The following is a 13,855-nucleotide window of genomic DNA, read 5'->3' as shown; positions in this document are numbered from 1 at the left end:
AGTCGATGTAGCTACTTACCTGCAAACGCTGATGCTGCTGCAGAATCATCTGTAGCCTCTGGTGCCGATGTGTCCTCGCTCGTCCGACACGATGCAGGACCTGGGGCAGGAAGTGAGTGACGACACAGCGTGATCTCTCGAGAACACGCTGTGTCTGCACTGCCAGAAGCTGGGCGTTCTGAAGAGAAGTGGATGATACTTCTCATCAGAACACCCAGCTAGTAAAAGTAGTAAAAACGCCCCAATGTACGCACATAATACACGCCCAGTTGTACTTTTACTTTTAAACACGCCCACTTGGACTTTTGCAAGCCTCATTTGCATAAATACAAAAATGGTCATAACTTGGCCAAAAATGCTCGTTTAAAAAAAAATAAAAACGTTACTGTAATCTACATTGCAGCGCCGATCTGTTGCAATAGCAGATAGGGGTTGCAAAATCTGGTGACAGAGCCTCTTTAACAGTTAGTGTATAAGTGATTAAACATTGTTCTAATTTTTTTTAGTTTTTCACGAGTCAGGAAATATTATAAATTCGATTCTAATTTATAACCTTTCCCAGTGCTGGGCACTAGATGGAGCAATTCCCAAAATTGCAGCATTGGCATGTGGTAAAGCAACCTCATTGCTTTATGCTGCAAAATTTGAGAAGACTCACTCGCTCTATTGAGCTCACAGAATCCCCCCCTCCTTTATCCTGGCTAGTGCTGGGAGAAAGGAGGGGATTGAACGGTCTAATCTCCTACACTGTGTGCCGCCATTTTTTGAGCTAACACACAGTGTAGTAGGTTTACATACGGTAGTAATCACACAGTAAAACATGTATATACAGAGACCTAACTTACCTGCTCCTGCCGCCGCCGCTCCCTCCGGTCCGTCTGCTTCCTCCGCTCCAAGTGCTTGCTTCAGAACACAGTCCGGAAGCCGCGACCGGCAGTAGTAATCTTACTGTCCGGCCGCGGCTTCCGGTCCACAAGAAAATGCCGCCGGACGTCGCTCGGCCGAAGACCTTCAATTTGGACTGTGTGGGAGTGGCGCATGCGCCGTTCCCACACAGACGGCGTGCACCATAGTGGATGGAACGGGCCCCGTTCGCATTCACTATGGGGCTGTATGTGCCGTATTCCATGTCTGTATGTGTCGTTAATCGACACATACAGAGATGAAAAAAAATATGGCAGCCCCCATAGGGAAGAAAAAGTTAAAAAGTAAAACGCAAACACACAAATAAATAAAACATTTTTTAATAAAACACTAAAAGCAAATTTATATAAAAATATATTTTTTCGCGACACTCGTCCTTTAAATTAAAACTCTGGTCCATTTTACTACAAGGTCGTTCTAAATAAGTTACTAGGACACGGCTTCACCCATTTATTTTTGATTCTCTTCCTGCTTTTGACAGGCAGCAAAGAAGCCACCACCACCCTGCACATGTTGACTCTGCTGAAGGACGTGCTGCCTTGTTTCCCTGTCAGTTTAGTGAAGTCTTGTTGTGAGACCTTACTGAAAGTCATGACCTTGAGTCACATGGTGAGTTTTTATAGAAGTATAAACCATATCACAATCGTCAGGCTTATCTTTAGTATATGGGAATGCGCAGCTCTCGGACCCTCGTCTATCAGGCTTTTTTTAAGGATATGCCATAAATGTTTAAAATAGGAATACCCCTTTTAAGGTTCGAGGTTACCCAGGGTTTTAAAATTGATGGTCTATCCCTAGGATTCAACGTGCCTGTGTAAACGACGAAGAGGAGCACGTAAGTCCCTTAAAGAGAACCTTTCACCTGCCCATACATGTGCAGCGTGTAATGGAGGGGGCTGCACAAGCCCTGGGGCACTTTACATTGTTTTTTCCTATCCGCCTCCGTTATTTAGATTTAGAATGGAATGTTTTTAGGGGCGTTTTTTCATTTGGTGTCATTTTGCACTCCCTTTTTTTCTGGCATTTTTGAAGTCCTGTAGACTAGACTTGGGGGGAAAAAAGCCATGCCCAGAGCCTGCTGCGTTTGGAAAAAGCAAAACACCGCTGACCATGAAATTGTCTCTCAAACGCCATAAACCAAAACGCAGTTGTATGTAGAGCATTTTATATTTTACTATAGACTTTAAAGTGTATCTAAATTTTTGACATATCAGAAGTTTTGATCGGTGGGGGTCCGAGCACTGAGACCCCCCCACCGATCTCTAAAACGAAGCAGCAGAAGCACTTGTGTGAGCGCTGTGCCACTTTGTTTCTGATCGGCCTTCCTTGGAGCAGTGTACGGGCTCAATAGAAAGTTTAAGCCCGTACACCACTCGCTTTGCTTTCCAAGGAAAACCAATCAGAAATTAAGCGGCTGAGCGCTGACTTGAGTGCTTCTTCCGCTTCGTTTTAGCGATCGTTGAGGGTCTCCGTGTTCGGACCCCTTCCAATCAAAGCTTTTGACGTGTCACTATAACATAGGTTTTAAAAAAATGTAGCTTCTCTTTCATGTAACATCCGGGCTGACTAAAAATGCATTTAACTGCGCCGCGAAAAACGTGGCAAAATGATGTTTGTGTGAATTCAGCCTAAAACCGCTGTAAAGTTGTGGTGGGACACTGATTTATAGGATAGTCACCTATAGATGGCGCTAGAGTTTTTTTATTTTTGCTTATTTTTGAAGACCTATAATTCACAAAGACCCCCTGAAAGATTTTATCCAGGTCAAGTAATAGATATTTGTGCAAAACTAGAGCGAGCAGGGTTTAAAATGTCCGAGGCAGCAGGATGATATAAAGACACAGGAAAAGTATGAAGATTAAATGCTGATAGTTTATGGCAGTCACGTTTTTTTATTTTTATTTCTTCATTCTGCAGTTGATCACCGCCTGTGCGATGCAAGCTTTTCATGCCCTCTTCAACTCTATCCCAAGCACCCAAGACCTGACTGCAGAGCTCAATGCCCAGATTATCACTGTGAGTATAAATCAATATTCCCTTTTATGCCACATATTATGTTCCATTTTACAGCAGCTTTTATGTGAGCCATTGGTTTATTATACCCGCTGATATATATATTTATTTTTACAGGCTCTGTATGACTATCTGCCCAATGAAAACGACTTGCAGCCCTTGCTGGCATGGTTGGCTGTAATGGAAAAGGCTCACATAAATTTGTCCCGGTAAGGAAACTATTTATAATATGAGGGAAAGTCTTAAAAAAATACAAATCCATGGATGTGTTTTGCATTGTAATCCAACTGCGCTATCCAGTAGTTTGATATTTCACCACTAGATGGCAGATTTCATCACTCAGCCCCTGTGTTGTTACGGTCAGTTTAGCAAGTGGAAAAAAGGTTGCGTATTTTGATCCTAAATATGCAATAGTTTACGTACAACCAACACTGCAGGAATTCAGCAATATGTACATAAGTCAGCTGATAACAGAAAACAATCGCTTCTATCCAGCAACTTTAATAGTAAAGCTCTGTAGAGCTGAGGGAGCCTTTTATATCTTCTCACTAACCTACTGAAGGTAAGTAACAGAAGGGAGTATGGCTGCCAGAACATACTACACTGGGTTGTTTATAGCCTGTAATTTGGGAGACGCATAGGAGCTGTAAACACAAAACGATAGGACATTTTTGATCACGACTTATTGGGAAGTTGCTTCATGTTTCAGTTTAGATTCAGTGGTACAATAAAAATAATTTCATTGAGATAGGCTACCTACTCCGTCATGCTGATTCTGCAGTGATGTGATTGTTGTTGCAGCTTGCAGAGTGAGCTGTGTCTTGGTCATCTTCCTCGCCTTTTCTCCACAACCATGAACTGCCTCCTGTCGCCTCACACGCAGGTTGTGTCTGCGGCTGCTCGCACATTGCAGGTATGTACTCAAACAGAAATCGAGGGGGACGGGGGGGGGGGTTAGTTAATAATACAAGCAACCTATTCACTGATGTCACCCCAAGTTCTTAATTTGATCAAATGAACTGTTTAATGGCTGGTATTAGTGTTCTTTGTTCTGCTGTATGAATTACATTAATTCTTCTGTATTTGCCTTCTCCCCAGTCTCTTCTTAGAGAATGTGTTGCGCCTCATATTGCAGAGATTGGGCCAGTGACTCCCTCTCCGGTGGCAGGACCAGCTGGTCACATCTATAAAATGTTTAAGTGAGTGACAATAAAAGCCCGTCCTGTGATTGGCCGTCTTTGGTATAACTGTTTTGAGCTCCACTCTGATTTTTAAGGGGTTTTATGTAATTAAAGGGGTGTCCAGGTTCAGGGCTGTTTTTTATACTGATCATTTATTCATAGGATAGGTCATCGGTGTATGATCGTGGGTGTCCGACACACCGCACCACGGATCGAACAGCTGTCCCGGCTGCCACCAGTCGCCGGAAGCTATGCAGGGTCGGCACCGGGAGCAGGAGGCTCCAATCGCTGTATAGTGGCCGCCTCTGCGTAGCGACTGGAGGCAGCCAGAACAGCTGATTGGTGCAGTGTCCGGGTGTCGGACCCCCACTGATCATATAATGAGGAAATTTTTTCCGGATAAACCATCAGTATAAAAAACAGCCCACAACCTGGAAAATCCCTTTTAAGGTCAATCACAGTATAATGAAACCTTCTGCAGCTCTCCAGTATAGTTTATGGTTCAATGCTATGCTAGTTACAAAATCTCTGCTTGCTGTCACTTAATGAGCTGTGCACTGGTTTCAGTTGGACATGAGCAGGACAGGCTTTAACTCCTGGATTTGAGCAAAAAAGTCTGTCATTGACTGGCAGCAAGCAGAGTTCCTGAAGATTGTGCCTTCCGGTCTCAGTTACTACGATTATTATTAATCATCGATATTAGGGGTATTGAATTATAATACACAGCTCCGCTGCTACTAAACCTCTTTTTGAAATAAAAGCGGGAGCTTCATATCAATCACCGATTGAATAACCTGATCATTCAAAACGAGGGACTGCAGCAGCTGAGGTGTGCGTTACAGTACCCACCTGGTGTCAGCAACAGCCACACCACCAAGTGCCAACCAATACATCGTCCTAGCGGGTGCCACAATTCTCCCCCATAGCCAACCACAGCCCCTCCATTTCCAGTTCGAGGTCTCTTGAATGTGTTTTTGCTGTATTGTATAGTGCAGGGGTTATGGAGTATATAACTAGTCCTATGTATTTATCTTTCCAGGTTTGTAGAAGAAGGTCTATCATACAAATTCCACGCTACCTGGGTCTTCGTCCTTCAGGTTCTGCAGACCTTTTTTGAGGCTGCTGGAAAGTTATGCCATCCATTTATGAAGAAGGTAATTTATATAATGGACCCGCAGATGGGCGACGATCGTAATGTAGCTGCTCCTGTGTGCTCTATGGAGTGCTCGAAGGTCTGACCGTTTTGCATTGCAGTGTTTGCAGACTCTTGCCAACCTCCGAATGTCGCCCCAGTTCCCTCATACTGGAGAGCTGGATCGTGCGGTGGGAGCAGCTGTGGAGAGCATGGGTCCCGAGGTGGTCCTGAGAGCCGTCCCGCTGCAGATTGACCTCACAGAGTAAGCGTTTTCTTCTAGTCTGGGTGAATGTTACACAGGAGTTGTCGTCTGGTTGATATGAAGTAGATATATTGGGTACATATTGGGTTATCTGTAAAAACGAGCTGATATTTATAAGAGTCTGTCGTCCTGTCAGGGACATCTCGGACTTCCCACGCAGTTGGCTGGTGCCTGTGATCAGAGACTACGTGAAGAACACAGAGCTGGAGTTCTTCACCAGATATTTCCTGCCCCTGGCCGAAAACCTGAAGAAACGAGGTGATTTTAATCTAAGTGCTTCAGTAATGTCTCCACCTTAGTACATGTTAACAACTTGCTTTCAGGTTTTGCAACTTTCTAAAGTACAATTGTATTTCAATTCATCGCCGTGTTCAAGATCTCTACTTGCTGTCAGCGGGTGGGAATATTCTAGTACGTATTCAGAGGTTGGAAACCCGTACCAAACGAATATTCTTACATCTGAGTGTTTGCTACAATTGTTTCCAGTCTAGACCCTGTGAACTGAGGCTGATACATTTTACTTGCGCTGATACAGTGTAGCGAACTTTTAGGACACGAGAAATATTTGTACTGATGTTTTTAGCTCCTAGGGGATTGCCTTCACTGGATACCATTGTAGCAAACTCAGCTGTGAGAAGTATTGGGTCAGTATTGGGGTTTTAGTCTTGGGATGAAACAAGAAAGTTCAGATTCACGGACAGCGAGAGGAGATTTGATAAATGTATATGAATTGAAACACAAAGTACGTTTTTAAATTGTGTAATTAAATATTATATAGAAAACACAACATGTACCTTAGATTCTTCAGTATGAGAACATATGAAGGTCCCTATGTTACTATAGAAATATATGTAGGCTGCCCAAAAGTTAGAATAACATCTGCAAATGTTTGTGGGACATTTAAAGGGTAATTAAGCTTTTAAAAAACTTTTGACGTGTCATTGTGACATGTCAGAACTTTTGATCGGTGGGCGTTCGAGCACTGAGACCCCCACTGATCGCTAAAATAAAGCGGTGGAAGCGCTCAGGTGAGGGTTGCTGCGCTTCGTTTCTAATCGGCTTTCCTCGGAGACGTGTACGGACTCATTAGAAAGTTTATTAGTCCGTACAACGCTACATCGGCTTTCCAAGGAAAGCCAATGGAATGGAAGTGAAACCGCGCTCACCCGAGCGCTTCTGCTGCTCTCTTTTAGCGATCGGTAGAGGTCTCAGTGCTCGGACCCTGACCGATCGAAACTTCTGACATGTCAAAAGTTTGTTTTTTTTATTTTTTTTTTCAAAGTTTGGCTACCCTTTTAAAATTCCATTTAGAAATTGTTAAATATTTTTTATAAAATAAGACAAATTGTGTAAAAATATCTAATGTGCGTCTGACATATTTACTCTTCCTAGCCAATGAACTCGCAGGGGCTGGCAGAAATCTTGAGGCCAAGATCTATGAGACTCTTCAGTGGCAAGTAAGTCTGTCCAGAATGAGAACTCCCCCAGGAACGAGCCGGTTTCTCTCAGCACTTTCTTGTACTTGTGAGCGCGCGCGCCCCGCCGTTATGTCCTGGCGGTTGTCTTATTCATGAGCTGAGGATCTTCCCTCTCCACTAGCGATGATTGACAGCTGTCTTCCTTTCCATGTTAATAGCAAGAAATCTGTCAATAAGTGCAATTGGCTGAAGGAATCTCCCCATGAATAAGCGAAACGATGAGACTCCGTGCGTGCACAGTAGGATAGTGCGCACATGTTCTTCTATAGCAATATAAGCCAGCACCGCCTGCCACTATTACATACTACTCTCACAGCAGGTATATGTGAGCTGTACTTATGACGCAGAATGAGCGCGGTTACGGATTTTTCCTTTTTTAGGTTAATGGGGAAGAAGAAATTCTTAGTGTTGCAAATTTTCTGCAGATCCGCAGCAAAATCTGCAGGTGCATATAAGGGTATGTTCACACGGACTGTTTTCAGACGCAATTCAGGCGGGGACATACTGCGGCCCGAGGCTTATCTTCCGGCAGAGCAAAAGGATCGTGCATGTCGTTTTTCCATCAGGAGGGGGGGGGGGGGGGAAGCAGGAGCCCCCCATACACATTAGATTGAGGTTCTGCCAACATTAATTTAAAGGCAGTCTAGATCTTAAACCCCTTCCCGCCGCAGCCATTTTTCAGATTTTCAGTTTTGTTTTTTTCCTCCCCACCTTCCAAAAGCCGTAACTTTTTTTTTTTTTTTAATGCCATCAATATGGCCGTATGAGGGCTTGTTTTTTGCGTTACGAGTTCTAGATTTTCACAGCACCATTTATTGTACCATATAATGTAGTGGGGAAAAAGGGGAAAAAAAATTGTATGGTGGAATAGGAAAAAAACAGCGATTCCTCAAATTTTTGGGTGTTTTTTTTTTTACGGCATTTACCGGGAGGTAAAACTACACGTTCACTTTATTCTGCGGGTCAAATGGTTACAGCGAAACCAAATGCATGTTTTTTTTTAATTTTATGTTTTACTACTTTTGTAAGGAAAAATTTTTACGTTTTTTCGCCATATTCTGAGAGCCATAACTTTTTTTTATTTTTCTGTCTATTTAGCGGTATGAGGGCTTATTTTTTGCGGGGCGAGTTGTAGTTGTAGTTTATATTAGTAATTTTGATCACTTTTTATTTCATTTTTTGTGGGAGATGAAGTTTTAATTTTTAAAGGCGTTCACCATGCGGACTAAATAATGATATATTGTAGTAGTTCCGATTTTTACGGACGCGTCAACACCAATTATGTCAATGTTTTTATTTTTTTACATTGCGCTTGAGGGAAAATGGGAAAAGGATGGTTTTTTTTTGTGTTTTTTTTATTTCTTTTTTTATTTTACAGTTTTTGACTTTTTTCCCTGGGGACTTGAACCAGCGATCGTTAGATTGCTTGCACGATATACTGCAATACTAATGTATTGCAATACATCGTGATTCTGACAAGGCCTCAGGCAGGGCTTCATAGGAGTATAAAGATGGCGGACCTGGGGGCCTTCATCAGACTGTCATGCCAACTAACGGCACCTCCCAATCTCGCCGGGGTAGGGCGTTGGAAAGTTACAGGGGTCGCCCCCCCTGTTTTTAGTCATTTAAATGCCATGGTCGCTATTGACAGTGGCATTTAACGGGTTAAACAAGCGGGATCGCGCTCGTTACCCGGAAGTGTCGGCTGTAAAACAGTCGTCCGGCTCGTCCTAGGCGCGGGCTCAGCCCGTGACCCCGCTCAATACTCTCTCCCCCCCCCCCCCCCCACCCCGATGTGCGCCGTATATATACGCAATATTTTGACTAAAAATAAATCGTCCGTTTCTGCAGACAGAACCCGCTGTGTATTTGCGCTAATATTATTGGAATTGGTGCCGCTTGTGATTTATTTTCTAGGTTCGCTATGGAATTGCTGCATATGCCCGGGAATTGCCAAATTTTTAAATGCAGGATCATCAAATGTGATCCTTTCCCGATTTGCTCCTATAGCGGTTGTTGAGCGGTGATATCCTAGTCTTCTAAAAACTGGGTGCATTATATAAAGCCATTTGATTGGTTACCAGGGGGGTTTTACAGCTGTGGCTTTACTATTACAATAGTAAGATGTCATTCTCCTGTATTTTTTAGATCTGGACAATGTTATCCGGTTTCTGCACCAGACCCACCGATGTTGCTGCCTGCTTCAAGAACATTGCAAAGACTATGGGAATGATCATCTTAGATCGGCCGGACCTCCGTCTCACTGCCTGTCAAGCTCTGCGCACCTTGATTAACAAAGGATGTGAAGCAGGTACAAGAAGCCGGCCGGGTGTTTGTCTGATACGATGTCACGTTGATGCTGTAGGTTGAAGGTTGGCTCCCAATTATAATGCAGCCACAAACAGAGGACCCGTCACCTCTCCTGACACGTCTGTTTTAGCAAATAATTGTATTCCCCAAGAAATAACAATTCTGGAGCGTCACTTTTTAGAACACTTTGTTGTGCCGTTCCTCTGTTAGTCCTCCTACAAATGTAGGCCTAAATTGACAAGGGGGTTGTACCATTCCCCTTATCAAAGGGGCGTGTCCTTACAGTCTCAGTCAGCACTGATTGGACAGTATCCGTCTGTGTAAGGACACACCCCCAACTGGTAACACCCAGTTGTCAACTTATTCATACGTTTGTAAGAGGAATAACAGAGGGACAGCACAATACAATTCTAAGAAAAGATTCTCCAGATTTGTTATTTCATGCGAATACTGTTGTTTCCTAAACCAAACTTTTCAGGAGAGGGGACAGGTACTCCCTAAATGACAACTTCAGCTCTGCTAGGTTTGACCTTAGACTTAATATTTATTATCACCATTATTGTGTGTCATTAGGCTTTCCCATTGAAGTCCGTGTGACGGTAATACCCAAGCAGTCACTAAACTAGACTGGATGATATATTGGTCAGAGGAACACTCCCACCCTCTTATACCAGCACTTGGTGTGGATCCCAGTTGACAGACCCCCTTCTCATTACATTGTCTTACATATATTTTAGGGGTTTTCCCCACGGAGGACATTTATGACGTATCCACAGGATATGCTATAAATGTCCAATATATTCAGGTCCCACCTCTGGGACCCGCACCTTTGTCTATAACAGGGCCCCCTAAACCCCGTTTTACCTTTCTCGCCTCCCGGCCACTTTCTAATTATATGGTAGAAATAGCGCTGTTTCCGTTACTCCCAGTTACGGAAACAGCGTAGCATGAAAACACTGTGTAGCTCAGCAAGCTACTCTGTATTCGCGATTTTTCGTAATTTTCGACCATGCAATCGGTAAGTGGCTGGGAGACAGAGGGAAACGAGAAAGGCAGAACAGGGTTTAGGGGGCCCCCGTTCTGGAGATGGGTGCGGGTCCCAGAGGTGGCACCCGCTTCTATCTGACATTTATGGTATATCCTGTAGATATGTCATAAATGTCCCTGATGGGCAAACCCCTTTAATGGTGTGTAAAGATGATTAAAGGGGTTTTCCCAACTTGGATACATATGGCATTTCCACAGGATATACCCTAAGTGTCTGTTAGATGCGCCTCGCCATGCGAAGGTTCTCGATTTATAGGTGCGGGTTCCGGAGCCGCATCTATCAGACATTTATGACCCGTCCTGCCGATATGCCATATGTCCATGTTTTGAATACCCCTTTAAGCTCCGTGTCTTTAGCATCAACCTTTTTAGGATGTTCATTCAGGGTTAAAGCAGCCCTCGCTGACTGATCCGTTACAGTTACATGGGTCCGAATAAATATCGAGCTGTAGAAAGATACAAGCACGTCACCGCCCTCCTCGCCTTGCAAAAACATGATGCGACCAACACACAATTCCTGGATCGTCGTTGTTTTATATTGTCATTTCCCCGCTTACTGGTGATGTGGAGCGTAGGCGAATATAAGGATTAGTCAGAGGAGATTTCCCCGGCGATTAAGCATCAGGCGGAACGGAGTGACAACCCGCTGCTTAAATTAATATTCATTTTTATTTTTGGACAGAGGCCGATAAAGCTGAAGTGAGCCGATTAGCCAAGAATTACCTTCCTATATTGTTCAACGTGTACATTAAAGTGCCGGCACCAGGAGAGAGCACCGCGCAAAAGCTGCCCGTGCTGGAAACCATCCGCGCTTATCTGACCGTAACAGACCAGAAGGTGAGGGGTAATATGTGCGGCCTCATTCATTGCTTTACCTGGCGGCATTATGCAGATTGCACCATGGGTAATGCAGCGGGGGAGGGGAGATTTTCTCCTTTAAGTCTATTTTATTTTTCTTAATTTCCAGCTGGTCTGCGATTTATTAGCGAAAGCCGGTGCGAAGGTATCCGAGAAGACCGAGGCCGAAAAGTAAGTGATCTTTATTTTAGGAGTTTTATTTATTGCTTTTTAAAGGTAAATATTCTCTAATTCTAGGTAACCATGTATACAGCTATAAAGTTTTTGAATCCTAGATTTTTTTGCATACCACTAGCCTAGTGGAATCGCAATAAAAAAAATGCCCAAAGGACCAAAGAAATCACATCACACACTTCGTAAGGTCTCATGCACACGACCGTAGCCATGTGCATGGCCGTGATTTTCCGGTCGGCCGGCCGGCCGTGGAGTCACCCGAGAGCTGCCCGTAAATCACGAGCTGTGCACATCCGTTATTTTCTATGAGCCGTGGAAACCACAGTCGTGTGCATGGGTCCATAGAAATGAATGAGGTCGCAATTCTCCTGTGGATTTTCGGGGGAATTGCGGCCGCAAAAGCACGTTTGTGTGCAAATATGTCTGCAAATAACGAGCCCCGCACCCGTGCGCACATCATATGATTTTGACTCTTCATGCACGTTGGTTTTGCCCTTTTGGCCTTTTCCTCCTCTAAGGGTATGTGCACACGCTAGCTGTCATTTACGTGTGAAAAGACAGACTGTTTTCAAGAGAAAACAGCTGCCTCGTTTCAGCCGTAAATGCTCCTCCTCGCATTTTGCGAGCCGTCTGAGATGCTCGTAAATCTTGAGCTGTGCTTCATTGAGTTCAATGAAGAACAGCTCAAATTACGTGGCAAAGAAGTGCCCTGCATATAATGTATAGAAGTGTCCCGCATATAATGTATAGAAGTGCCCTGCATATAATGTATAGAAGTGCCCTGCACTTCTTTGCCGAGGCAGTCATTTTACGCGTCGTCCTTAGACAGCTGTCAAACGACGACGCGTAAATGACAGGTCGTCTGCACAGTACGTCGGCAAACCCATTCAAATGAATGGGCAGATGTTTGCCGACGTATTGTAGCCCTATTTTCAGACGTAAAACAAGGCATAATACGCCTCGTTTACGCCTGAAAATAGGTAGTGTGAACCCAGCCTAACTCATTGATGTTTTTGGATTTCCTTGCATTGACTAATTTGGAGACTTTAGACCTCGTGCATATGGCCTGTAATCACTGCCCGTGATTGCAAGCGCCGCCGACGGTAGCGGACAGCCACCTGCATTTTTGTCCCGTGCTCCCATGGGCGCATGGACCTTTAAAAAGCAAAATATAGGACGTGTCCTATCTTTGGCGGAGGCTTTCTACGGCCCGGACACCTTCCCGCAAAAATACGGGAAGGAGTCCGCAGTCAATAGAGTCAATTGGTCTGTAATCGTGGACCGCTATTACGGACAAATTCTACGGTCGTGTGCACGGGGCCTAAAGGATAGTTTTAGTGTGCTGAAAGACGCTAACACAGCGCCACTTTTGTACATGGCAAAATCTGGTATTGCAGGATTCACGTTAATGAGTATAGACCTAGTCCAATGCACAAAAAGTGATGCTGTTTATGGAGAAAAAAATCCTAGCAAATATATTTGTTTTCCTCTAGATTGTGATTTGGCTGGATTTTTATTTTTGTTATTATTCAAGGACAACTTTTTTTTATTTTTTTTATTACTTCACCTTGTATTACAAATTTTTTTTAAACAAAATTAAACATTGATTTGTCAAAAGGTCCGCTCCCTCTGACTGATCCGAGACCCAACTTTGGTTGATAATTTTTCGTGAAAAGTTTTGTGTTGTGCTTTGGTTTTGCAGGCTCTTTGTCCTGGATCTCATTACAGCAATGGCTCCCCACGCAGATGAACCATCAATGACCGGAGTTTATCACACGATACTACCATTACTGGAGGTAAGTGAGGAGGAGTCATGTACTATAATAATTTAAGGAAAAGTTATGCAATAACATTTTCAAGATCACTGATTGCTGTCGGCGAATGGAAATTTTCATGATTACATCCAGAGGCTGATAAGACTAATGCCTTAAAATGAAAATAAAAAACCAAAACTATTTCACCCCCCAAAGTTTAATTTACCTAGCCGGGGGTGATCCTGAGAATCCCCCACCATCTTCTAGAAAGCCTGTTCTTTCTTTGTTGTTGGGACTATAAATGAGGACTAGACTACAACGGGGATCTTGGAATCTGCACAGATGAAGTGAGTGAAATTTTGAGGGTGGATAGACTGTGTGCAATCCGGTCAAAAGGGAATTTCGCTTGTGACCGATCCATATTACCAATCAAAACTGATCCTTAAAGGGGTTGTTCAGGTTGGGGGCTGTTTTTTTTACACTGATGACTTATCCTCAGGATAAGTCATCGGTATATGATCGGTGGAGGTCCGACACCCCGCCCTGCACCGATCAGCTGTTCTGGCTGCCTCCAAATGCCAGAAACTATGCATGGGTCGGAGCCATCTGCTTCCGACCCACTGTATAGCCGCCTGATTCCGGCACCGACCCCTGCATAGTTTCCGGCACCCAAAGCAGCTGATCAGCATGGGATCCGGGTGAGCCCCACCAATCTTATA

General features: G+C 43.9%; 1 protein-coding gene across 1 annotated transcript in view; it reads left to right on the top strand.

Annotated features, from left to right (window-relative positions):
* The window catches only part of RRP12 (ribosomal RNA processing 12 homolog), a 52,408-nt gene that overhangs the window by 10,768 nt on the left and 27,785 nt on the right, over window positions 1-13,855 (top strand). Inside the window, exons 8-20 of the mRNA XM_075843043.1 lie at window positions 1,406-1,533; window positions 2,842-2,940; window positions 3,055-3,146; window positions 3,739-3,850; window positions 4,036-4,136; window positions 5,158-5,272; window positions 5,373-5,515; window positions 5,652-5,773; window positions 6,908-6,972; window positions 9,142-9,304; window positions 11,033-11,187; window positions 11,318-11,379; window positions 13,085-13,178. Of these exons, the coding sequence (XP_075699158.1) occupies window positions 1,406-1,533; window positions 2,842-2,940; window positions 3,055-3,146; window positions 3,739-3,850; window positions 4,036-4,136; window positions 5,158-5,272; window positions 5,373-5,515; window positions 5,652-5,773; window positions 6,908-6,972; window positions 9,142-9,304; window positions 11,033-11,187; window positions 11,318-11,379; window positions 13,085-13,178 (1,451 nt within the window). The remainder of the gene's footprint in view (window positions 1-1,405; window positions 1,534-2,841; window positions 2,941-3,054; window positions 3,147-3,738; window positions 3,851-4,035; window positions 4,137-5,157; window positions 5,273-5,372; window positions 5,516-5,651; window positions 5,774-6,907; window positions 6,973-9,141; window positions 9,305-11,032; window positions 11,188-11,317; window positions 11,380-13,084; window positions 13,179-13,855) is intronic.

Source organism: Rhinoderma darwinii, chromosome 11, assembly GCF_050947455.1.
Source record: "Rhinoderma darwinii isolate aRhiDar2 chromosome 11, aRhiDar2.hap1, whole genome shotgun sequence".
Classification (NCBI taxonomy): domain Eukaryota; kingdom Metazoa; phylum Chordata; class Amphibia; order Anura; family Rhinodermatidae; genus Rhinoderma; species Rhinoderma darwinii.
The sequence above is the reverse complement of the archived record's forward strand: the minus strand, read 5'-3'. Positions and strand labels throughout refer to the sequence as shown.